The sequence below is a fragment of the Diadema setosum genome, chromosome 10 (assembly GCF_964275005.1).
Source record: "Diadema setosum chromosome 10, eeDiaSeto1, whole genome shotgun sequence".
Taxonomy (NCBI): domain Eukaryota; kingdom Metazoa; phylum Echinodermata; class Echinoidea; order Diadematoida; family Diadematidae; genus Diadema; species Diadema setosum.
The window spans coordinates 13,176,690-13,202,825 of record NC_092694.1 but is presented as its reverse complement, the minus strand read 5'-3'; the positions used below and the strand labels follow the sequence as shown (position 1 = coordinate 13,202,825).

At 37.9% G+C, this 26,136-nt stretch overlaps 1 protein-coding gene across 1 annotated transcript; it reads right to left on the bottom strand.

The window, feature by feature from the left end:
• Positions 1–5,553: 5,553 nt before the first annotated feature.
• On the bottom strand, positions 5,554–22,367 carry LOC140233764 (CUB and sushi domain-containing protein 2-like). The gene is made up of 8 exons (XM_072313863.1): positions 22,292–22,367; positions 18,608–18,799; positions 17,033–17,200; positions 16,186–16,467; positions 14,286–14,444; positions 13,259–13,459; positions 7,866–8,039; positions 5,554–6,344 (listed from the first exon to the last, which is right to left on the bottom strand). Exons 1-8 carry the CDS (start codon positions 22,365–22,367, stop codon positions 5,554–5,556), a joined length of 2,043 nt encoding a protein of 680 aa, XP_072169964.1.
• Positions 22,368–26,136: the final 3,769 nt, after the last annotated feature.

Here is a 26,136-nt window from a genome sequence, read left to right as displayed (position 1 = left end):
TGCGATGTTGGGTTTATAAAGCTTGTGTGTATGTGTGTTTGTCTGAGTGATTGGTGGTATGTTCTGTTCGTGTATATGGTCGTTCTGTTCGTGTATATGGTGTATATGGTTGTACGTGGAAGGGACTTCCGACATTGTAAAATTTGGCGCTTTTTACCGGCAGGTCACCTTGAGGCTTTCATTAATTTCATTTCATTTTTTGAATATATTTTGGTACAACATACTCTATTTTTCAGAAATCAAAGCATGTGTAAGAAAAACACATAATTCCAGGTTACTATAACTACCCAAAGGCAGATAAGTACGAGGAAATGCAATACGCTGTAATTATGTCATTTATTATAAGGCAAAACAAAAAATAGGTCTATGCATATTCACTACACAAATCATAAAATCAGTATAAAGCCTTGTATGTTGTAAGTAGGGGAAACACTGATAGCAGAATTACAATTTCATGCTGTGACTCTTATGACCGTACCAAAACTAAGTTGTTGGAAATCGAGACGGCTGACAAAACGGATCAAAGTGAAGAAAATTGCATTGAAAAAAAAAAAGCAAGAAAAGATAGCCAAAAACAATACACGCATAAACGAGGCATCTCTCTTGAATAGAACAACATAGCGTGGAAAGGATAACAGGAAGAGACTGAAGAGGACAGAAAAAGGGGTAAAAGAAGAGGAGTTAAAGAGTCACTACCACAGAATGGTAGGCGCAAGATTTCATTTCGTTTCATTTCATTTCATTTCATTTATTTTCATTTTCAACAAAGAATATAAGAGCAAATTATATCGTGCAAAAAAAAAGCAATATACATATTCTACATAATATCGACAGATAACATGAACACACCATAAATTTTGAGACCTCGATGCATGACATTTACTAAATTATTTTGAAAATGTAAAAAAAAAAAATGAAGAGAAGCTAAAAAGCAGAGCTTGTATTATGAATTCCCCTCAAAATCATAATTCATAAGGTAAAGAAAATGTTACAGTGTATGAGGACAGAAACATTTGATATATAAAGTGACAACATATCTGACATTGACGACAAAACTGATAACACTACAAAGCCCTTTATTATCATTATTATGGTCGCCTTCTTGCAGCAAGGAATGGGAGGGGGTGAGAAGGAGTCATGAGTTGACTAAGTTTGAAACGGATCCTTCTGGACGTTGAAAGAAAATTGCATATGAAAAGTGACAAATCTTCGCGCATAACTTTGAAATTCGGAGAGAGAATATGCGCACTGGATGGAATTAGAACTGAGTTTGACGAATTGTTTAAATCAAAGTAATAAAGCCGAGGGGTAATAAAGTAAAAAGTTTTGAATGTTTGAAGATTTTAATGCTGCTAATGATTCTCTCACGACCCGGTACAGGAATTTCGCGCAAACCATTTCAGTCTAAATTTTAATGACGTAATGCTTGACGCAAATTCAATATAGTCAATAAGGAGATTCCAAAATTAAGGACAAGCAGGATGTAAAAATAAAATGGGTGAGAATGGTTCTCCTCCACGACAATTGAAATTCGTTCGAATTGCGCTTTTGATACTCATGATTTAATTTATGTTTTTGGGACATGTCGGAAAAATAAAAGAGTTGAGGAAAAATAATTGAGTTTGATATTCTAGCTTATACATAAATTGACATAGGTAATGATGGAATAGATCAATGATATTTAGCGTCTTATTTTCATAAAATAAACATCTGTATGAGCTCTTCAAGAAGTGTGATAAATTATTCGCATGGTTTTGTTTTGTTTTGTTTTTTTCTGAAGAAGAAATTATAGTCTATTAAGATAATATTGAATGCATGTTACTCCATGCATGCCAAAACACCATAATTTACTTAGGATGAAATCTACGTAGAATGCAACATTACACGTGAGGATGGTGGAAAATCATACTTTACTTTATTAATGACTCCTGAGTTTTAAGATATAGTACAACAAAACTACCAACATGAGGTTTCCAAGAAGGTTTTATGTCCTAATGTTTTATGTATTAAAGTGTAGTCACCTGGTAGTGGGCACGATTTCCGGGATTGTGTCATCTTATGGTAATATCTATGGGTAGACTATTGAATGAATTGCTGAAAATCATACATTTTGTTTTTTGAAGGTTCAGTAAAGATTTATATGTACGAATCCAAGAAATGTCATATTCTGAGTGTGAAGGGGAAACATTTGAGTCGTCTGCAAACAGTATAAATGGAATTTATACATGTAAAGATACATAAGGTCACCAAAGTGTAGATAGGAGATTGTCTTTTGAGATAACGCTTTAATGACAAGAAAATAAAGACTTGAACAACGTTGAAATTAGAGCTTATACATATACCAGGATTTAACATTTCTAATAGATAGACCGATAGGTATCTATTGAAAAAAGATATCCATATAAAGGGTTAAAATATTAAAACTTCTTTTATGTTGTTATGGAGAGAATTCCTATATTTATTCATTCATTTCATTCACTAATTCACTTATTTATTCCATTTCATATAATCCAATCACCACATTGATGTTTTACCGTTCCCTATTCAGTGTCGAAGCAGTAGCTAGCTCTAAAGATGCATTTTAGGAGAGAACTCCCCCTTACAGCTGACGTGAAGGGGCGTCCTCTCGAAAACCGGATTCGTTGCTATCATGCTATCGTTATCGGTGTGTCGACACGGCTCGTCGAGCCATCGATTGACTGCAGTTAGAATCTGATATATATCTAGTTTCAATTTCCGGGAGGTACAGATTGCCACAGTAGAAACAAACAACAATCTTTCATGGCTGTATATTTTGCTAATTCTTTTCTGTTTGAGTGATTTTTTGAAAATGTATGATTAAAACACACACACACACACACACACACACACAATCTACTCACAGCGAGAACTTGTTAATGTTTGAATGAGATATAAAATGATAATATGAAATCTAAATGGTTATCCTTTTAAGGTAATTCTCACGCCTTAACACACAAGGACAGGAAAAACTACTAATATAATAACAGCGCAGTGTGTTTCTGTATTCTTTTCACCAAACTTTTTATTGCCTACCATGACACTGTGATAACATTGTTGTCTTGTTGTCACAAAATGCAGACAAGAAGACAAGAAAGTCATAGGTTACTTTGGAAAGATTGTTATTGATAAGAATCATTTAGGTAAAATGTAATGTAATATAACGAAGTATTGTGGTATGATAAAAGAAAATCCTATCAGAAATTATAATACCACATACATGTATGAACAATATACACTGACATATTACATTATCTGTAGATAGTGCGGAATTTCTTGATACAATACAAAACGAAAAATAAATGACAATTATCCTGAGTGGACATGTATTCGATGAAGAGATAAATATATGTACATTGTCTTTAATATTTGATTTTAGTCACAATTACTGAAATCTAAGTAACATGAAAAAGGAGTGAGTCTGAACATGGACATACATTGAAAAGGGCGGGGGGGGGGGGACTTATGACTTATGGCACTTCGATAGGTCTCCCAGGCCCACTACTCCCAAAACAATTTTGATATCTTGTAAAACGCAGTTACCAGTGATAATTTCAGAATAAACAAAGTCAATATTCACTGGAAAATGTTACAATGCATGCACACTGATTCCATGGATCTACTATATAAATCCATTGTGATAGAGCTGTCTTTCCTGAAATAAATAAATAAATAAATAAATAAATAAATAAATAAATAAATAAATAAATAAAAAGACCAGGTGAAAACACCCCTGATTATATCATCCATCCAGTAAGTTTACACTCCATGGTTATTATCATTCATCCAATAAGTGAAGAGTTTTATTGCAAAACGAGCTAAATCTACACTTGTTAAGTTGAGATATTTGTGATTAATAGCTAAATAAGAAAGAAGATAATAAGAAATACAGGATATCTTTAATGATAACTTCTAGAATATTCCTTGTTATGTTACAAGTGAGGTATTACTGAAACTGTTTAATTCTGCTCTATCTGATGATGGACTTACTTTGAAATGTATAAAAATGGCGCTTAGACCACTTTGCAATAAAACTCTTCAAAGTTTACAACCTTATTAGGTCTGTCAGAGATTATTATCCGACAGACAACGTAAATATTTCCTTGTTCTTGCTTTTTAGAGACAGAAGGACAGACAGACAGACAGAGAGGAAGGTGGGGAGGGGGGGGGGGAGAAGTAAGAGATGTACCTTGATGTCGCCCGGAAGTTGGTGTCACTACAATAATTATTATCGTTTTCTGCCCCCTTTACGGCGACACCGTACTGCCGTTTTAGTAAAGTCAGGAAAATCGTGAAAAAAAAGGAATTACCTATCTATGCGGGGAAATAAATATTAGTGTTATGCTTACTGAGAGTGTTCTTGCATGGTATTGAATTATACCAGGGCCCTGTTTTATGAAGAGTTAAAATTGATTATGTAGTTGATTTCAACAACAAGTCTGATGACAGCCTGTGTGGTAAGGAAATTTAAAATCGATTTAATATTTTGATAAAACCGGGCCCAGATCTACTTTGGTTGGTTTGGTTTGCTTTGTGTGTGTGTGTGTGTGTGTGTGTGTGTGTGTCTTTTTTTTTTTCTTTTTTTTTTGCGGACGTTGTGTGTGTGTGCGTGTGTGTGTTTAATGATAGTAAATTCAGTTATTCGTATATTTGACATGCAACTTGCATGATCGACGTTTAAACTGTAAATGTTATAATTAAGTTTACCACGGGAAAGAATACAGTCAATTGGATTAAGTTAAAAAAAAATATATCTTTAAAGCAATATGGTGTCAGTAACATAAACATTTACAGAAAAACATAGAGCATTACTATGACGTTGATACAGTCAAGTTATACCCTTGACGATTTTCAATTATGACTATAGTAGTATTTTCTTCTCCCTGAAAATATCCTTAAACCTGAGAGGAAATAAGCTTCAGAGATTATCATCCTGTTAAAATTTGTCGCCTGTGAATTTCCATGCACATTGTTTAGTGGGAAAAGATGAGATACATTTGGTTACGTCTATTAGAACAGCGAAAAACCAGAAAAAAAAAATCGGAGTGTCTAGTCTAAACGGGGTGGATTATTGAGAAAAGTGGTCAGTAAGGAGTTCTGAGGAAGGGATGGAACCCAAGCTGATAAACCTATGGTGGACAAACTGCTTGTCTCAGTGGTAGAACAGGGTAGTGACTGAAGTCAGGAAGATATGAAATATTCTGCCGGAAAATGGCCATTAACATGCTCTGTATGAGCATCTGTATACATGCTCTGTAAACTTTGAACCCATAATTTGACAAAGGTTATGATTTTGCACACTCATCAAAGTTTGCACGAAGAACGCTAATTGGTTCTTGGTAATATTAAGGCCTACCTAGCTACTAATCGCGTATTCCTTTTGTCATCTTTATGTTCACGTTGCCATAGTCAAGAACCTTTATCAATATCAGTGTCGTTTTCCTTTCTCTTAATATCAATCTTAAGATAGCTCCCCATATGGTTGCCGTTATTTTGTTTTGTGTTTTATCTTAATGTAAGTATCTGCACAACACTTTACAATTCAACGGTCGATCCAAAGTTGTTTTTATCATAGTTCAAGGAAGGAACTTGCAAACCGTTTTGGGACGATGGTATAACGTCTTTCCCACCTCCGGGACTCTCTGGCGAGTTTTTCTTCTCTTCACTAGCTACGCCACTTGATTGGTCGGCGGCTTCAACCTTTACTTCGTGGTTCGCTGCTGTCCCTTCGACACTGCCCGCCACACTGACAGAGTTGTCCGCTGCTCCGCTCGATTCCGCTGGCGGATCGGGAAGCACAATAATGTAATCGTTCAGCATACTGTTCTTCGATTCCTCCTCCTGCTGAGGAAAGGGTGCGTCCTTGGCTTTGTCACCAACCCGCCCGGACTCGCAACTCTTGGGACTAAGGGGATTTTCGTATTCCCCGCTATCTAGCCGATCCATTTTGGCTCCCTCAACGGCAGCTGGCTTTATAGGTTCGAGATAGTTGCCGTCGTCCTGAGGAACATTTTGCACGTTGTAAGTTGCGACGTTTTGGGTGAATTCCTGTCTGCGCTCGCCCTTATCCACGTCACTTAATTTTCTCTTCAGAAACTCAAGATGGCTACCTTCCGGCTGCGAGAAAGGAGTGGCTGGGTAGCGAATAGAATAGTACGTAGGGTCAAGGTCACTCCGGTGCTTCTGCCCTCTCGCCTGGATTAAAGGTCGGTCGCTCGTCGCTGCTCTGATGTTGCGCCCACGGACGGCGGCCAAAATGAAGATAACGATGAAGGCGACGAGAAGAAGTATCCCGAGGGCGCCAACTACGCCAATGAATGTCCAGTCTGAGTTGGAAGTAAAACAGAGTACGAAGGATCAGTCTGAGAAAAAAAAAATGGTTATTTAGTGCTGTATACTAAGGACACTTTACATGCCTTATTTTTATATCTTATGAGATGTCTTGGTTTATCCTATCAATTTTCTCAAATCAACCCTACCATACTTATGTTTGTTTTTTCTTTGAATCGCATTCGTTCGGTGAAAGAATGATACGAAAAACATGACTTTACAGGAAATGCACACAGATTAGTACCCCCCCCCCACACACACACACACACAAACACACACACACAAATAATATCATGTTACACAGATTGATGGATGAAAAGATTATAGACTACATTGTATATAGAAGGATAGATTAAGTAAATAGATCAGATAGATGGATTGATAGATAGGCAGATAGACAGATAGATAATTATATTCATACATGTAGTTAGATAGATGGATAGATAGATAGATAGATAGATAGATAGATAGATAGATAGATAGATGAATATATCATAATGTGAGTGTGGGTTTTTATCAGTTACCAGGTGGAAGCGTGGTAGGCTCCGGCGTCGCTGAATCAGCTGAGAGAGCTATCATCGATTGAGAAGAAAGAGAGAAAACCGTCACAACTTATTTCAAATTGTTCAGGATGTCCCCGCAGAGAAATACATCAGAAAAATCAATGGCATAGCTAGGTAAATAGGTTGAAAACCGCTTACCATGTTTTTTTTTTTTTTTTATTTATCCATAGCGGCAATATGGATCAATAATCTTTACACTCTTTAGATCAATATCTTTTACGTAAATGTTGATCAAGATCAAGACAAAGAGAAACTAATTAGAAACAACAATTGTTAACAAGGTTGAAATCAGTAAGAATTTGCGTAAAAAAAAAAAAGGTTTAGTAACCTTCTTTGTTTCGTGAACACTTTTGGAATTAGAACAGATGTCTTATGATAAAATAATAGGATGGTTCTATAAAAATCTGTTGTTTTCGTATCGCAGGCTTTGGACGTTTCTCTGTGCGTTAACATCCTGAAAGTGCACTCTCAAAGTCTACATCGATGCTAATGAGAATTTATAACATCATTCAAACGGACCAAGTGGCCAACTATGACTTTATACAGTCACGTTATTTTAACATAACTCTGAATAACCCATTGTCGAGGTATTCACATTCGCATCCTCTGTTTGAAAACAGGAAATTGATTTCATTACGCAAACTTGATGACCAAAATTTATCTTATATTCCATTCATGCAAGACCAAGTTAAGAGTATCTTGCATTGATAAAGAAAGTTTGCGCATGCAGATAGAGAAACTGTGGCTGTAACCCGATATTGTGGCTATAAAAATTAATCATATAAAAAAAAAGCAAACTATAGAACTTTTTTTCTCAAGATGCGGTGCTTTGCTTTTTTTTTTCCAATTTCACTTAATCCAACATTTTCCTTTTACATAATGATAGGAAGAGTGAGAGTATGAAGTCAGCTCCCATGGCATGAGATTTTCTCCGGGCAGCTCGCCCGTACATACCCTGGCACTGCACGGCACTCTGACTCCATGCTCCGTCCTGTTTGCAGTAGACGAAGACGTCTCCCCCGGTTGGACGGGACTCGTTACCGCACTGGTAGACGGCTATGCCCCGATACTCATCCGACTGGACATTGGCCATGTCCCGCTTTGGTGGTGGCACCCCACATCTTCTCGCTGAAATGAAAAGATGCAGCAGGGTAATAAATGTCAGTAACAGTTTGGTTCTCCGACTCTAGTATATCACTAAAGTAGAAAGCCTCAATAGGCATAGGTAAAAGCTTGTACTTTTATTCTGAAACTTTTATTCTGAAACAAGTTTTATGGCACCATCCAGCTTTACGATTAGGTTCGTATTGGTCAAATTAGCTTAGGCAAAAAAAAGGTACTTTTTGGTATGGTAGTGACTACTTAGCTCCTTCTACTTCAAGTACACCACAGAGATTTTTTTTTTCTTTCGAGAGAGTGATCTTGAGTGGGTAGAAGACAATTAGTGTTCTGGCTCTTTTTCGGCAAGTAAAACATTTGACCTCTTTCTTTTAAATATTTGCAGTTTTGACACCAATGTGAGCTACAGGGAGAACACAGTGTCCCACAACGTGAAACACAATGTGAAACTTAGTGTGAAAACATTATGAACACAGTGTGTGAAATCACTTCACACTGTTAAATTCGAGCGTTCTATCAATGTGTAGACATTGTTAATCATCTATTCACAGTGTGAAACCGAATATAACTATGTAAATGCCCTGCGAAAAATCGCACCACAGTGTGAAATAGTCTGCACACTGTTGAATTTAACCTTTTTTACGTAGTCGAATATGTGAGCACAGTGTGTTCTTTCCAGCAGGGCTGTCTTAGTTTTTATTTGTTTTCCTTTCTATGTTGAATAGTGAATAGGAGTAAGCAAAGTAGATAGTGCTTAGGGCTGGAATCAGGCATAAATAATATCCGCCTGCTCCTAGAGATCAACATGACTTTCAAGATATATATAGCCCTCTTGTACTTGTGCACACACATGAATACACACAGACATACACAGACGCAATTATACTCACAAAGACACACTAATACACTAATCTAACACACACACGCACAAATACAAACACAAAATGTTTATATACATGTTCATTACCCCTTCTTATCTTCCCTTGATTCTTTCAAGAAAGCACGAAAACTTACCTGTTTAAAGGCATAATTTACCATTTGCAGATGAAACAAAAACCCAGCATTAGTGCTTCAAAATAGTTCTTAAATGTGAGTTGGTTATAGAGACAACCAATGAAAAAATTTGAATCAGTGTAATCAATATCAAGTATTGTTAATTACATAGAAATTGTGAAAAATAGATATAATAAAAATGTTTCCAGACTAAACCGTCTACATTTATGGTTTAATTGGAAAAAAGGTGATATTTCCGTATATTTTAGGCTTAATTTTATAAGGTAGGATGTTTTGTGATACGACTGACCTACCACTGGCGTAGCCAGGGGGGGGCGATGGGGGCGGTCGCCCCCCCTAAGATTTGGACCGAGGAGTTGGGAGGCGGAAAAAAAAATGCGTGTATACTGTATGCATGCACATGAAGCGGGTCTCCTTTGCAACCTTTCATCAAATAAGATATATTTTTTTGAATATTTCACTCAAAGTGTGCACCAGATCGTTGAATTTCAATTCAAAATATGCAAAATCTCTCGTGCTTGGGAGGGGGATACCCCCTCCCAAACCCTCCCCCTCTTTGCCGCTTTCCCTAGCTAAGTACACTTTTTAGATTAAAAAAAAAAAAATCTGAATAATTTTGAGTGCACAAGACTTTTCACTAATATTCCGAAAACTGAAGGTTCCCTCATGTATAAGGGGAATTTCCCCTTTTAATCGACCCTTTCCTCCCTCAGCCCCCCCCCCATCATTTTTTTTTTTTTTTGATTACCCAAATGTTGATTCCATCAAATATGCTTATTATGCGTATACGAGATATCTCAATTTCAGCCTTAAAAAGATACAAGCTCCATCGGAAGGGAAGAGTGGAGATAACACTCGCCAACGCCTTCTTCCTGTTCCCCCCCCCCCCCCCCCCCGCCATGCAAAGAAGTAGACTGTGGCTATACCAAGATCGCTTTATTTCAATTCTAAAAACGCGAAAGCTCCGCGAGCGGGAGGGGGAATCCCCCTTCCCCTAAGTTCTACCTCACTAGACTTTATACATACGCACAGATGGTGCACATTCGGAATAAGAGCTAAATTCCGTGATTTTAACACTTCGATGAAAAAAGTGTTGCACCAAAAATTTGCACCAGATCGCTGAATTTCAGGTCTGAAAACGCAAAATCACCTTCGTGTGGGAGGGGATATGCCCCTATCTACACCCTCGTGTGCATGCTTTTTCTGTTTGATTGCTGAACAGACAGCGTTCATGATATTCAGTGTAAGAATTAATACAAGAAGACTAGTGTGTTTGAATTATACTGTTTTATAGGCAAATTGTTCAATAATAATCTACAATAAAATATACGGCAACCTTAAACAAGTGGGACTGTTTCAACTCGTTAAAACACGCAAAAACATGCATCAAATTGCACCATTTGCAACATCAAAATGCATAAAGTTCTCACCGTAGGAGGGGGGACACCCCCTCCCACACCCTCCCCTACCCCCTCGCTCGTTCCGCTCGCTCGGGTTCAGTCGAGTTCGCGATATACAGTGAAAAGAATTAATACAAGAAGTGTATCTAAATTATACCATTTTATAGGCAAATTGTTCAATAATAATCTACACTAAAATATACTGCTACCTTAAACAAGTGGGACTGTTTCACGTCGATAAAACGCGCAAAAACATGCATCAAATTGCACCATTTGCAAAATCAAAATGCAAAAAGTTCTTACCGTGGGAGGGGGGACACCCCCCTCCCACACCCTCCCCTCCCCCCTCGTTGGCTCCGCTCGCTCGGGTTCAGTCGCGTTCATGATATTCAGTGAAAAGAATTAATACAAGAAGTGTATTGGAATTATACCATTTTATAGGCAAATTGTTCAATAATAATCTACACTAAAATATACTGCAATCTTAAACAAGTGGGACTATTTCACGTCGTTAAAACACGCAAATACATGCATCAAATTGCACCATTTGCAAAATCAAAATGTAAAAAGTTCTCACCGTGGGAGGGGGGTTCCCCTCTCACCCTCCCCTACCCCCTCGCTCGCTCCGCTCGCTCCGCTCGCTCGGGTTCAGTCGCGTTCATGATATTCAGTGAAAAGAATTAATACAAGAAGTGTATTTGAATTATACCATTTTATAGGCAAATTGTTCAATAATAATCTACACTAAAATATACTGCTACCTTAAACAAGTGGGACTGTTTCACGTCGATAAAACGCGCAAAAACATGCATCAAATTGCACCATTTGCAAAATCAAAATGCAAAAAGTTCTTACCGTGGGAGGGGGGACACCCCCCTCCCACACCCTCCCCTCCCCCCTCGTTGGCTCCGCTCGCTCGGGTTCAGTCGCGTTCATGATATTCAGTGAAAAGAATTAATACAAGAAGTGTATTGGAATTATACCATTTTATAGGCAAATTGTTCAATAATAATCTACACTAAAATATACTGCAATCTTAAACAAGTGGGACTGTTTCAACTCGTTAAAACACGCAAAAACATGCATCAAATTGCACCATTTGCAACATCAAAATGCAAAAAGTTCTCACCGTAGGAGGGGGGACACCCCCTCCCACACCCTCCCCTACCCCCTCGCTCGTTCCGCTCGCTCGGGTTCAGTCGAGTTCGCGATATACAGTGAAAAGAATTAATACAAGAAGTGTATCTAAATTATACCATTTTATAGGCAAATTGTTCAATAATAATCTACACTAAAATATACTGCTACCTTAAACAAGAGGGACTGTTTCACGTCAATAAAACGCGCAAAAACATGCATCAAATTGCACCATTTGCAACATCAAAATGCAAAAAGTTCTTATCGTGGGAGGGGGGACACCCCCCTCCCACACCCTCCCCTCCCCCTCGCTCGCTCCGCTCGCTCGGGTTCAGTCGCGTTCATGATATAAAATATACTGCAATCTTAAACAAGTGGGACTGTTTCACGTCGTTAAAACATGCATCAAATTGCACCATTTGCAAAATCAAAATGTAAAAAGTTCTCACCGTGGGAGGGGGGAAACCCCCCTCCCACACCCTCCCCTAACCCCTCGCTCGCTCCGCTCGCTCGGGTTCAGTCGCGTTCATGATATTCAGTGAAAAGAATTAATACAAGAAGTGTAATGGAATTATACCATTTTATAGGCAAATTGTTCAATGATAATCTACTCTAAAATATACTGCAATCTTAAACAAGTGGGACTGTTTCACGTCGTTAAAACACGCAAATACATGCATCAAATTGCACCATTTGCAAAATCAAAATGTAAAAAGTTCTCACCGTGGGAGGGGGGAAACCCCCCTCCCACACCCTCCCCTACCCCCTCGCTCCCTCCGCTCGCTCGGGTTCAGTCGCGTTCATGATATTCAGTGAAAAGAATATTTGAATTATACCATTTTATAGGCAAATTGTTCAATAATAATCTACACTAAAATATACTGCTATCTTAAACAAGCGGGACTGTTTCACGTCGATAAAACGCGCAAAAGCATGCATCAAATTGCACCATTTGCAACATCAAAATGCAAAAAGTTCTTATCGTGGGAGGGGGGACACCCCCCTCCCACACCCTCCCCTCCCCCCTCGCTCGCTCCGCTCGCTCGGGTTCAGTCGCGTTCATGATATTCAGTGAAAAGAATTAATACAAGAAGTGTATCTAAATTATACCCTTTTATAGGCAAATTGTTCAATAATAATCTACATCAAAATAAACTGCTACCATAAACAAGTGGGACTGTTTCACGTCGATAAAACGCGCAAAAACATGCATCAAATTGCACCATTTACAACATCCAAATGCAAAAAAGTTCTTACTGTAGGAGGGGGGACACCCCTCTCCCACACCCTCCCCCCCTCGCTCGCTCCGCTCGCTCGGGCTCGGTCGCTTCGCTCCCTCGCAGACTAACCGCCCCCCCTAAGATGAAATCCTGGCTACGCCGTTGTGACCTACACATAATGCATCAAAAGTGATATCCTGGACATTTTTTTAAATCACTGTCCAAAAGGTAAACAGAACCTTTAATCATTGGTGATTGTAGGCATGTCATGATTGATTTTATGCGCCTTACAAATGTGGATTGTTATTATTATTATAATGATAATGAAAATAATATTAATGATTATTATTATTATCATCATTATTATCATTATTATCATCATCATCATCATCATCATCATTATCATCATCATCATATACCCAGGAATAACCCGAAAGAGTATGAAACACGTGCTTACGCCCGCATGTAGGTAGCTCCTCCGTCCACCTCCCGAGGGAATCGCACGTGGATGAGCTCGGACCAGCGAGCCTGTAACCGGGGTCGCAGGAGAACTTGACCAGACATCCCGAAATGAATCCACCGACTTCTCCTTGGCAGGCTAGTTCCGTGCGGCTGCCGTGGAGTGGTGCCCCCGGATCACTGCATACGCCAATTTGGCCTGAAATGGTACGTCGATAGTAAGTTTTATAATGAAGTGTCCATACTCCCACGGTAAGGAGCTTTAGCATTTCAAGCTGTATACATATAGTATAGTACTAACATTATTCTGATAAAGAAAAAAGTATAAAAAAGTGACTTTTTGGTGGTTAGAAATCCATGTTTTGAAAAGGGTGTGTGTGTGTGTGTGTGTGTGTGTGTGTGTGTGTGATATGCTGTAAGAGAAAGACTCCTCAGTCATGAGTATCGTCACGCCTAATGCATGATACCTATACGATAGGTCTGAGGCGATCATGACCACAAATGTTTCCTCTTTGAAAAGCGCGAGCATTTGAGATCATAAACTCTCTGCATGCCACATTGTAAAATATTGTCCATAGGTTTGTGTGTGAAATTTGTGCATATTTGGATAATTGGCACTGAGAGGGTTAAAGAAAATACGATGATCTTATCGAAGGTTGATGCAAGAATGTCAATCCTGATTGACGAGAAAATAACTACTTTGTGACTATGTTTGCTTACAACATTAACTTTCTGGTCATTTTATTGTTGCATAATTGCGTTCGTATTTTGCGGGAAAATGAAGAAACACAAGAAACAAACAAACAAACACACAAATTGAAGTATGCAAGGGGTTTGACGACAAAGTTGCACCACGTTAGTTGCATTTAGGAAAAAAACAAACATTTTAATGTCTCGAGCTTCCTCGAACGGGCTTTCATCATTGTCTCTAGCTACGCGAGATACCTACTGCATACGATGACATACGTTCTGGTGGACGATTGGTTTATGATTGAACCAGGCAGCACCAAAGATCAAAATCTCACCGAACTGGCAAATGAAGCCGTGTTTGAGAGAACAGTCCAGGTCGTTCCACTCGTAGCCGAGTGCCGGGTCGACTGCCACACATTGCCCCGTGGAGTTACCGGCATTTGTATCCGACGTAGGCTCATCATTTCCCCAAAACGTGTCCCGGACAGGCGAACCTATAGTTTTAGAAGAACCAATCCGGTCACAGTAAGACAATTGGGATGAAAACGTTTCGCAATTAGGCAGGGCTCGACACTAACGGTGGCCCGGTGGCCCGGGGCCACCAAAATTGAAAGTCGGGCCACCAAATTTCCAAAAAAGGGCAAATTTGGTGGCCCGCCTCGGGCCACCAAAATTTTGGGAATAGTACGTCAATTAATTCGTAACTTTTTGCGCCGGAAATTAGCAGTTATATTTGTTTAAAGGATGGATGAAAAGGACTGAATGAGTGCCTGAAAGTGAGTGTTGCGAGTTTGTTGAGGTTATTTTATGAGTAGATGTATGTCCAACTTCCAATTCTTACTATATGACTGGAAAACTTAGATATTTGACTCATTAAAAAAAACAGGACTTTAATGTTTTTTTATTGGGGTTTTTTTTCGGGGCCACCAAATTTTTCTCTCGGGCCACGAAAAATTTGAAATTGAGGATTTTGGTGGCCCCATCGGGCCACCAAACAAAAAAGTTAGTGTCGAGCCCTGAATTAGGTGTGTCTTTTAATGAGCGAGTAGCGTTTGCTACTACCTTGCAGGGCTGAGCATATTCAGCAAACAAACAAACAAAATAATCATATCCGCTCTCATTCCTTTACGACGGTTTGATCATATTGATATTATTTCTGTGAATGCGTCCAGTTTTCAATAGTCATGGCTGCATTTTGTCCGTCATTTTTTAATGTTTTCATTTAGATAATGATGATATTTATGGAACGTTGATAGTGTGTACGAATGCCTGGGAAAATTGATATAGCCTACAAATTAATATTCCTTTTGACCCGTACCTTTAAACACTAAGCAGTATAGGTTACTCATTAAATGGTGACACACATGGATTCTAATCACATGATTGGCTGAAAGCTACGACCTGACTATAGCGGTTTATTTTGCCTGGGGTCTGTTTTATGAAGAGTTGAATTGATTATTATAGTTGATTTCAACTGTAAGTCTATGGCAACCTGTGTGGTAATGAAATTCGAAATCGATTTTATCTATTAATTTTTTTATTTATTTATTTTTATTTATTATTATTTTTTTTTTTTGATAAAACGGGGCCTTGAAGGCTCAACTTCATTCCTCACCGGGCGTTAGTATACTAGAAACGGCAGTAACGATCGCTCATCTGCTCTCAGCTGCTTGTTAGCTTTAATCATGAGCAGTTCAGTTAGCTCGGAGCTGGTGCTGGCTTTTGGGAATCTCGCAATAATAGCAGCCGCGAAATTTGAATCATGCCACCGTTTCATAAAACAAATTACGCACATTACCTGCTCGGACGTTAACAAAACTATCCGCCCTCCGTATAACTTTTGAAAATACCAAGGCACAACCTGTTTTGTGAATCCGACTGTTTCAAAGTAATTGTCAAGATATTCTCCCTAACCCGCCCTTATGTCTAAAATGCATTGTTTGCGTACCGGCATTTCAAATAATGTTTAAGTGATAGCTTGTATGTGTTATAAGGCAATAATGTTGTTTATTATGATAAAATGAACAACATTATTGCCCTAACACATTAATATCACTTATACTGAATATCTTTATCCATAACATCTCTGATATCGATACATATAGATAGAAAGACAGGTTGATAGATAGATAGATAGATAGATAGTTATTACTTAGGTAGATAGATAGATTATGAGTATAAGTATGTCTAGGTTATACATAGACGTACAGTATTATAAACCTTTAAAGCACATACCATCCTGCCAGCCCCATAACCTGCTGGATTGTGTCAGGGTCTGTAGTTCGGATGCTCCGATCCAGTAACTGGCGTTGTCGTTGATATCTTCGAGATGCTCGACGATGAGGGCCTGTATTTCGCCGTCGCTCACCTTGACGAGGGATCCGCCGTGGTCGGCGCACACCTGCTGCGATGCCGTCCAGTTCAGGGGCTCGTCGTCCGCCCCGCTGTAGTAGAGACAGACGTGGTCGTTGACGTGGATGACCGTGCCGTGTAAATCTTCCGGCGCATCGCAGTTCACTGTGAATGGCCGTGATATAATGCGTAACATATTTTAACAAACCGTATGGAAATAAAAAAAAAACAACAACAACAACAAAACAAAAACAAAACAAAACAATACAGAAAATCAGAGAAAATTACTCGAAATCTGATGAGAAAGACATGTTATCATATCATGGTGATTATGACGTAAAGAGAATACCTCAAATTATCGTCATTATCGAATTGAAGATATACATGATGATGTACAATGTCTGTGTCACTTCGCATTTTCTCTACTAGCGGAAAATTTCTTCTGTTTATAGCACCAAAAAGATATTATATTTTCATGGCGATCAAACAAGGGTTTGTGATCGGTAACTGATGCTTTAGACATTGTTTTTAGTTATTTTCGTTATGAAAATTGGACAGAAAATGGTAATTTTGTTAGTAATAATGATAAAATTAAACGATTACAATACTTTTATGAATGATATACGCCCAAATCCATCCATGTACACCCACACATACAATCATATGCCTAACAATCTACTGATCTCGTTCATGTAACGAGTGTACGTACAATGGCAAACCGGTCCCTCACTGGACCACGTTCCGTTTGCCTGGCACTGCGCGTAGAGTCCCGAAGACGTCACCATGGGTTCGTAGTACTCGTCACAACTGAAGGCGACCACCGATCCATACTCGCCGCTGCCCACGGCATAGGTAACGTTGCCGTACAGAGGTGTCTTTGGATTTGTGCACTGGATGGCTGCAAAATGATATATCATAAAATGGAATTTAGAATCTATGCAATCTGATTGGTCAATTGCCATGCATTCATTTTTACACTGAGCCATGCGTCCGGTAAACTCCAAATGCATGGCCATGCGTCCGGTAAAATCCGAATGCATGGCTCAAGTCTTGTATAGTGCTGTAGGTTTACCGGACGCATGATGGAGAAAATGGTTGTATTTCATGAATTTACAGGTCATTTTTATTACACAAAGGATGCACAGGCCTATTTCGCGGATTAGTGAGCATTTATAGAGGCTCTCGTTTAACTTTGGAACAGTCTGAATCCCACTCGCGCATCCAATTCTCACCGATTCATTCTGTCCTGTAAATCATTTTACCATCACGCATATAATCAAAATAATTACATAGGTGTACGTACTTGGAACAGTACATAATGCATAGATTCACGCCATCTTGGGAACCTACTAAGTTCTTTCAATAACTCTATCCCACATTGACGTGATATGCATATTGTGTTTTGTAATGATTAACTATTTAGGTATCCAAGTTTAGCACTCGAGGCTCATGTGGTGGGTTGGAATATTTTACAGCATCGTCATACAATAATATCAATCAAAATTCAGATTATTATCTGTTCTATATAACCCCTGTTCTAATGTATGCGACTGCTGATCAGTAAGCAATAATTTTCTTTGTAAGCAGGCAGCCGAGGCTTAAAGGACAAGTTCACCTTCATAAACATAAGGATTGAGAAAATGCAGCAATATTAGTAGAACACATCAGTGAAAGCTTGAGGAAAATTAGACAATCGATGCAAAAGTTATGAATTTTTTTTATTTTTGTGTTGGAACTGCTGGACGAGGAGACCACTACAGCTTGTGATGCCATATGAGTACAACAGTATAAAGAAAATGTAAAGAAAATTCAACATATTTTCATTTTTTTTTCGCATAATAAAAGAGCATTTGACTTGCCTCTTTCTAAAGGTAGGGGGAATAATATTACCCATGACATGTCGGTAACGAGTCAAGGGAATGTGCACTTTTTTCAAAAGATGAAATTTTGTGAAATTCTCTTTATATTTTCCTTATATTGTTGTACGCATGTGACATCGTACACTGAAGTAGTCCTCTCATCCAGCGGTTACTGCACAAAAACTTCAAAAATTCATAACTTTTGAACGGATTGTCCGATTTTCCTCAAACTTTCAATGTGTGTTCTACTAATATTGCTACATTTTCTCAATCCTTATGTTTATGAAGGTGAACTTGTCCTTTAAAGTCCCATTACAAAGATTCATTTGAGTCAAGAAAGATAAAATGCCTTCGCTAGGGTCACAACTGCTGTTCACTGGGACTCGAATCCGAATCCTAAAGATTAACAGTCAACAGTTTTCGTAGACTGGGCCAGAACGGCTTACGTGTGCACGCCGGTCTGATTTTGCTGCGCCACCTTCCGTTCTCGTCGCAGTACTTCACAACGGTTTCAGCGGGACCAGCCATCTGGTAACCATCTCGGCAGGTGTATGTGACGTACGCCCCCAACGTCCGGTCGCTCCACTGCGCGTCCGCGTTCGGGTAAGATCGTGGCGGGTTGCACACATTTTCGAGACCTGTATACACAAACAGCGGAATGGGTGTGAAACAATCCAATACCTTGACACTCCTCATCCTACGATATTCCCCGCTCTTATGCGAGCTTTCTCCTTTGACCAATATTCACCAAAACACTCACCAACACTCTTAAAGGTAATGTTTACCATTGGGAGCTGCAGTGATTTAAAAATGTTCGAGTTATCACATTTGATGCATACGTGTATATAGGTCAGTTGCTTATATCACAAATCATCCTACCATATTAAATTTCGTAATAATGCCTAAGATATAAGGAAATATGACTATTTTCCTAAATAAACCACTGCTGTAGACGGTTTATTCTAGAAACAATTTTACGATAACTATTCATATTTTGTATATTTAACCATATTTAACATTTATCATTTTGATAAACATTTTTTGCATTGGTTGTTTCTATCCCTAAACTCACAGTTTAGAACTATTTTTAAGGAGTAAAGCAGATGTTTTTTTGTTTCATCTGCAAATTTATAAATAATGCCTTTAGCAAAACCCCCAACTAATACCATGGTAGAAATGTACTTGACTGTAATTGATGCCAGTATCACATTCATGTATTACATAATTTGACTATTCGACGAAACGTTATTCCATTGGTATATCGTATTGCAACGAGAATGGATGCAAATTCGAATGCAATCACGGTGTCAGTCTGAGGGGTTGTTTTGTCACCTAGAAGTTACACTTGAAGCAAATTCGTCTACAGAAGCCTGTAAAGTGAGGAGTAATATTCAAAATATCATATTTCATGGGATCAGCTTGTAACACTACAGGTATGCGTCAGCAGTACGGAGTGTGAAGTGAATATTAGACGCTCGTGCATTAGTGCATAATATGTATTGCGGAAAAAAAAAACAGATGGGAAAGCCAATGAAAAATCGTCGTTAATCATTCATTTAAATTAAAGAGTTTTCATGTCATTACAAATTTAAATTGTTTTGAATATCAACGCTTGATGTGAGCATTTTTCTTCTGCTGATTCAGATCCGTGATTGTGATCTGTAACATTGTGGCCTCTGATACGTGAAACTGTGAAATGCCACATCATTTTTATTTGGATGACGGAATTATAAAAAACACATATTCTCCTCATTTGATATTACTTTGTTGAACGAAGATAATTCATTTTGTGAGTTATGTTCATTGTATGTGACTACAATTCATTTCATTAAGAGAGACGTAAATTTAATTTGATAATTCTCGATCCATGCACGTGTTTTAGGGGAGAGCTTATCCTCAAAAGAAGTTATATCGACATGACTTAAAACGGAGGCACCTGGTTAATGCAGTCCGAACTTCATTAAGACGCGTGAATACAAAAATAAGGTTCAAATATGATACGTTTGAACGATCTTGTAACCAATAAGTCATAGGCCTATTTCAGACTGGCAGCATTAATCATGTGACCATGATGTCATTTGACGTCATTCAAGGTGACCGTTAAAACAACTGTCAGAAGGATTTTCGCAGTTTTGTTCAAGACCAAGAAATTGACAAGAACCAAATACAAAATCTTATGTGTGCGTGTGGACTTCATGTATTTGCTTTGATATTACAATGCGTTTGTGAAGTTTTTACGGCATGCACCGTACTTTGACCAACCCACCGGAAGTTAAACCGGGAGGGTGAAGGACTTCCGGAAAGATCACAAACGTGATATTATCTCAGTTTTACAGGTCATATGTGTCCCTTTTGCAAGAATAACAAGGGAGAGAGTAGTGCATATAGTAGGTATATATAATATTTGCGTATATTTTATACTTTCTGTTGTTTATAGATTATGGCATGTGCACTTTTTATCTAAACTTGTGTGTATCTGATAAGAGTCACAATAGTCATGATAGTAAGATCATACATCAAGAGAAACCGTCAACATTGGGGTTACAAAAGTCACGATGTCTCGTATCTTTGTTGTTTTCGACATTTGGAAACATGCAGTTTCCCCTTGCAGTGTAGGAAGGAAGATAGAGTCATTATAATATGTGTTGTGTCTCTGCGATGTCTTTCATTCTTGTTTTTATTCGGAGACCGCTGCGCCGTTGGCAGAGTGCATTACTATATAACTTCCAGTACTGGCAGTATATCCTTCAAGCTTTGATTATACGACAATACAACACAGACCTATCAGGCACGTTGCTGTGAAAGCTACACCGACAAACTTCATTTCATTTCATTTCATTTATTTCCACTTTCATAATTGGTTTACAAACATTGCATTAAAAACAAACAGACAGACAAACAAACAAACAAAAATACATAGTGTCAAATAATGATAGTGGCGGAATCATGAGAAGCACAAAGTAGGCTTATTGAAAATGATCCCTTAAGAAATATCATGATGTAAATAATGTGTAATCATTTATAATCATTTGTAATTGAGTTGAAACAAACATAAATACAAAATGCGATAAGATTCACAACTTGAAATCAATAAGAAAAAAAAAGCTTAGTCCTAATGTTTTGGAAAAAGAGGTTATCAACCATAACAAAAACAATAAATCACAATGTCTTCTGCATACACGCAAGTGATACAGTTCTTATTTAGGTATATAGTTTGCATTGTTCTATGCCCCTACTTGATAATAATCAGCATCAGATGGCAAAAAAAAAAGGATATACGAGCACATGACTCTTCGCAATTCAAAAAGGTGATTTAAGACGGCATTCCTTTGATATTACCACTATGAATTATGATCATCATTATCATTTTTTATCATAATTGCTATAAATAGCATGATTATTATCAGTAGTGATATTATTGTTATCATTGTTATTATTATCATTATTCTTATTCTTATTATTATTATTATTATTATTATTATTATTATTATCGTCATCATCATCATCATTATCGGATCATGATTAATGATATTGATATCATCGTCATCATAATCACTAGCATTGTTGCTATCATTATTATCATAATAGTGATACTAATAAGAGTGATGATAATGAGGCGTAGAAGTTATTAGAATCTATTAGATAACTGTTGAAGTTTTCGAGCTAATGTCTTTCCATTACTCTATCATAACAACAACAAAAAGATAGAAGACCCAACTTGATGTTAAAAATAACTTGATGTTACAAATTATTGAATGTCATATCGGAAGTCAAAGAAGACTGATTTACAAAGTTTCTGTGAATAGTGAGATTTTGGTAGCTACTATACGTCAGCATGACGTCCCAGATACCCGGGCGATGATGTGGTCAACTCTTTGCTTCCACCCTCACCGCTTTGTTCAAAAGAGTATCACAAAAAAAAAACACGAATAACACCTTTTTATAGGCCTACCGCCTAAAAGTTATCATTGGTGCGCTATTGCGACACACACACATACACACACACACACAAACACACACACACACACACACACACACACACAAAATGTGAATCCCCCATCTCAAGCAAAACTATAAAATCCCTTTAAGGGGACAACCGCGGGCTGGCAACGAAAAGTCGAAATACTCACTGTCGATGCATGACACCAAGGCAACCAGCAGCGCCACTGCCACACATCCTACTCTCCTATGGCCAAACTTGATCATGTTTCTCACGAGGAATGTTATCCCAACTTCAGGAGGATGCCGTGAACATGTCTTTCTGTAGATAGGCTTAATCAACCTCGAGACGTCTTGTACCAATCGTGGCCTTTCGTTCAGTGGGAGACGACTTCAGGATTCAGCCTGGGAATTGAAGTTCTCTTTCTCCAAATCAAATGGCAGTACACGCATTTCCACTCCACATTCACTGTGGTTGTCAAAGTGAATGATCATTCATGCAATATCTGACCTATGATTGCTGACTACATGGTATCCATGACAACGACTGACATGTTCTTCAAGCAATACTTTTTACCCGGGGAGAAACCACTGTATCTTGAACGCGAAGACACCTATAGGTGGATTAAAAGATAATTCATCAACGACTGCGATTCTAAGAGGGAACTTTGGTACTTGCTGTACCTGTACGTGTGATGTGCTTGCCAACTATATTATGCACTGAATCTCTGCTAACAGATAAAAAGGGAACTACGGACAAGGCTAGAAGGAAGGTAACTGGTATGACGTCACAATGTGGAGGGAAACACGGACTGATCGACAGTTCCGACTAAGGTCAGACAACCTGAAACCATAGGACGAGGCAGCTGACCCGCAAAGATGGCTGACTAAAAACAGAACAATATTACTCACAAATAAAAAAAATATGAAACAGAATATATGAATTCAAAATAAAACCACAGCGTGTAGATTCGACGGGTCGATTGATTAGATCGGAAGTGCAATCGGTTGGCAGTATGGAAAAAAAGTTGGCGCCAAAACATACAAGAAGACGACGGTGATGAGAAATTCGGTATGTTTCTAAGAAATCCAACTAAGCTGGAGTATCATGCCATTTTCAGTAATGGGGAAGATACCGTCATGTGAGCCTGAAACATCAGCTCATCCATTGTTAAAATTGCACATCAAAATGAAAATGATTCAAATCACAGTTCAATGAGTCAATCTGTGTGCTGAGGAAATAGGATGTGCGTATACCTCTATCTTCGGTCTTGAATGCCACCAGCTAGCTTTCAGTCGGTTTAGTCTCAACTGTAATGTCAAGAAGGCAGTATGCGCTTTTAATGACTTATACATGGTTTGCGCCCCAACTCGTTTTAATTTAGACATAATGTCCAGATTACAATTATCGTGAAGTACATGCGTTATGTAAATGTATCGTGAATGCGGTTTAGATAGACACAACCCCAACATCATTCTTGTGCACATATTTAACACGGAGGGCAAACTGAAAGAAAAGACATCTTTTATAGATTAGTACACGTCCATTTCTTCATTTTAACTCGATTCTGAAACCTAAGGGTAAGCCACATCTGCATTCAAACCCTTTCATAAATCCAATGTGGATATTACCCGCATTATTTCGTCACAACATCATTGCGGGACCAGAGTAATTTGCACTATTTCGTCACTGTTGTTATCTGCGTAATATCCGCATCACGACTAGACGTAAGAGTTAGTGAACTCAATTCCAAAATAAAAAATGCGGATTCTTTACAAGGTGCGGTCAAAAGGTCACCTTTTTCCAGCATTTTTCATCGACATGTGCTGTTACCAAGACGATTATCCACTTTGTCTTTATCCAGGCAAATCTTTTTTATGATTAGTAAAAACACACACACAAAAAAAAAGGTGTTAGTAAACACAATCTTTACTGAATTGTCTGCATCACTCTTATTTGGATGATAGGAAAAATACATGGCATTATTTTGTGAAGGGATATGCCATTGTTTCAACACAACACACAACCATTTAGGACACAGATACAGTGAATGAAATTTCTTTTTATTTCATTTATTATCACATTTATTGTGTGAAGATTTTTTTTTTACAAATTTCATGTCTAACAAATGGAATTGTAGAAATTGCATCCCTAGATGGAGAGGAATATTTGTTCATATTGCATCATTCAATTATTGAAAATCAAATTTCGTCAGTGCATGTACTGAAATATTTGCTACACAGCACACGTTACGGCATTTACATGTATTTAATTTACATTCATGGAGGGATGTCACTGCATGCATCCCTCCCTTCAATGACGTCATACATTAATTTTAACCCCTTTAGGTCATTATCTTTTGCTTTTCTTTTCAGCCTATTTCAGTGCTTATTACACTGCAGTTCAAACATTTAAAGTAACCACAGTTAGAACAGACTCGTGTCATGATAAAATGTTAGGTGTTTCTCCCAAATTAAATGAATAAATGCAAGCTTTTGTTACCAGATTTCATATTCCAACAATAAAATGTGCAAGATAGGGGAAAAATTCAAGAAAATTCACTGATGCAAATTTTAAATGCATTTAATATTTTAAGTGCATTTGATATTTCAAGTGCATTTAATATCAAAACTCCTTAACCTTGCTGATTCAAAATATGGCACTGAGACAAAAATATGAAAGAAAATTATGAGAATTTGAAAAAGCATTTACATCACATCTAAGTAAACTCTCCTTGTGTCTGTTGTCCACTGTTTTGCATACTGTTGATCGCCGCAAGTTCACAAGATGAAAGAGGTATAATCCATATTAAACAATGATCTACAGTTGTATATGTTACACAAACGATAATATGTAAGGTTCAGTCCAATGTGTGTTGGGTTTTTTTCCACATCAAGACATACTCTCCTTAAGTCTTTTGTTGCACCAATGTTATATAATTCAGTTGTCCTGTGCAGTTGTAGTCTGTCAGACTAACAAATTGCATCAATTTACATCAATTTGTCAACATTCACATTACAGTCAGTATAATATCAGGGCATCTGGATGCAGAATTAGTGTCATGACACAAGCATGGCTTAAGCTGAGCTACAGCTTATCAGCTAGGGTACTCCTGTATTAACACTAAATAATTATTTATTAATTATTAAACACTAAATAATTATTTCGCAGGCATCATCCTGTGGTTCATGTCATGGTCATTCTCCCTGAATTCCAGCTGATGGGACCACTTTTAATTCCCCGTTATCTGTGCTGAGATCATTGGAATATTGGCCTGACAAATGACACTGACATGCACCTGTGATATCATAGGTCCATTGAAAAGGAAATTGGGGGAATCTTAGGAGGTTCTAATTAGAAGGTGGCATACTATGATGGATAAAGTCCCTCCCCTCCCCCTCAGAAATAAAAACATGCACACTATTGAAGGACAAGTTCACCTCCATAGACATGTGGATTAAGTGAATGCAGCAATATTAGTAGAGAGTTTGAGGAAAATCTGACAATTTCTTCAAATGTTAGGAATTTTTGAAGTTTCTGCTCAGTCACTGCTGGATGAGAAGACTACTGCAAGCTTGTGATGTCACATGTGTAGAATGATATACAGAAAATACAAAAAGAGCTCAACATATTTTCACTTTTCTCGCATAATTTAAAGAACACTTGACTTGCCTCTTTCAGAAGATAGGGGAATAATATCACCCTTAACATATGTCAGTCACAAGTCAAGGAAATGTGCACATTTTTCAAAACGTAAAATTTTGTAAAATTCTTTTTATATTTTCCTTATATCGTTATACGCATGTGACATCATACACTGTGGTAGTCTTCTCATCCAGCAGCTAGTAAATGCACAGATACATGTATTTTTAAAAATTTATAACTTTTGAATGGATTGTATGATTTTTACCAAACATCCACTGATGCGTTCTATTAATATTGTTGCATTCACTTAATCCACATGCATATGAAGGGGGACTTTTTCTTTAAAAACTACAACAAACCCTCAGCCTAGCACTCATTCCATTTTAGAGT

Bases quoted from the DNA above. Each gene is read 5' to 3' on its own strand.
- LOC140233764 (XM_072313863.1), bottom strand. From the start codon at position 22,367: ATGATCAAGTTTGGCCATAGGAGAGTAGGATGTGTGGCAGTGGCGCTG. The intron at 16,468-17,032 runs GTGAGGGACCGG...GGCCATTCACAG, and splicing joins GGCAAACGGAACGTGGTCCA to TGAACTGCGATGCGCCGGAA. The intron at 6,345-7,865 runs GTATGTACGGGC...CTTCCAACTCAG, and splicing joins GAGTGCCGTGCAGTGCCAGG to ACTGGACATTCATTGGCGTA.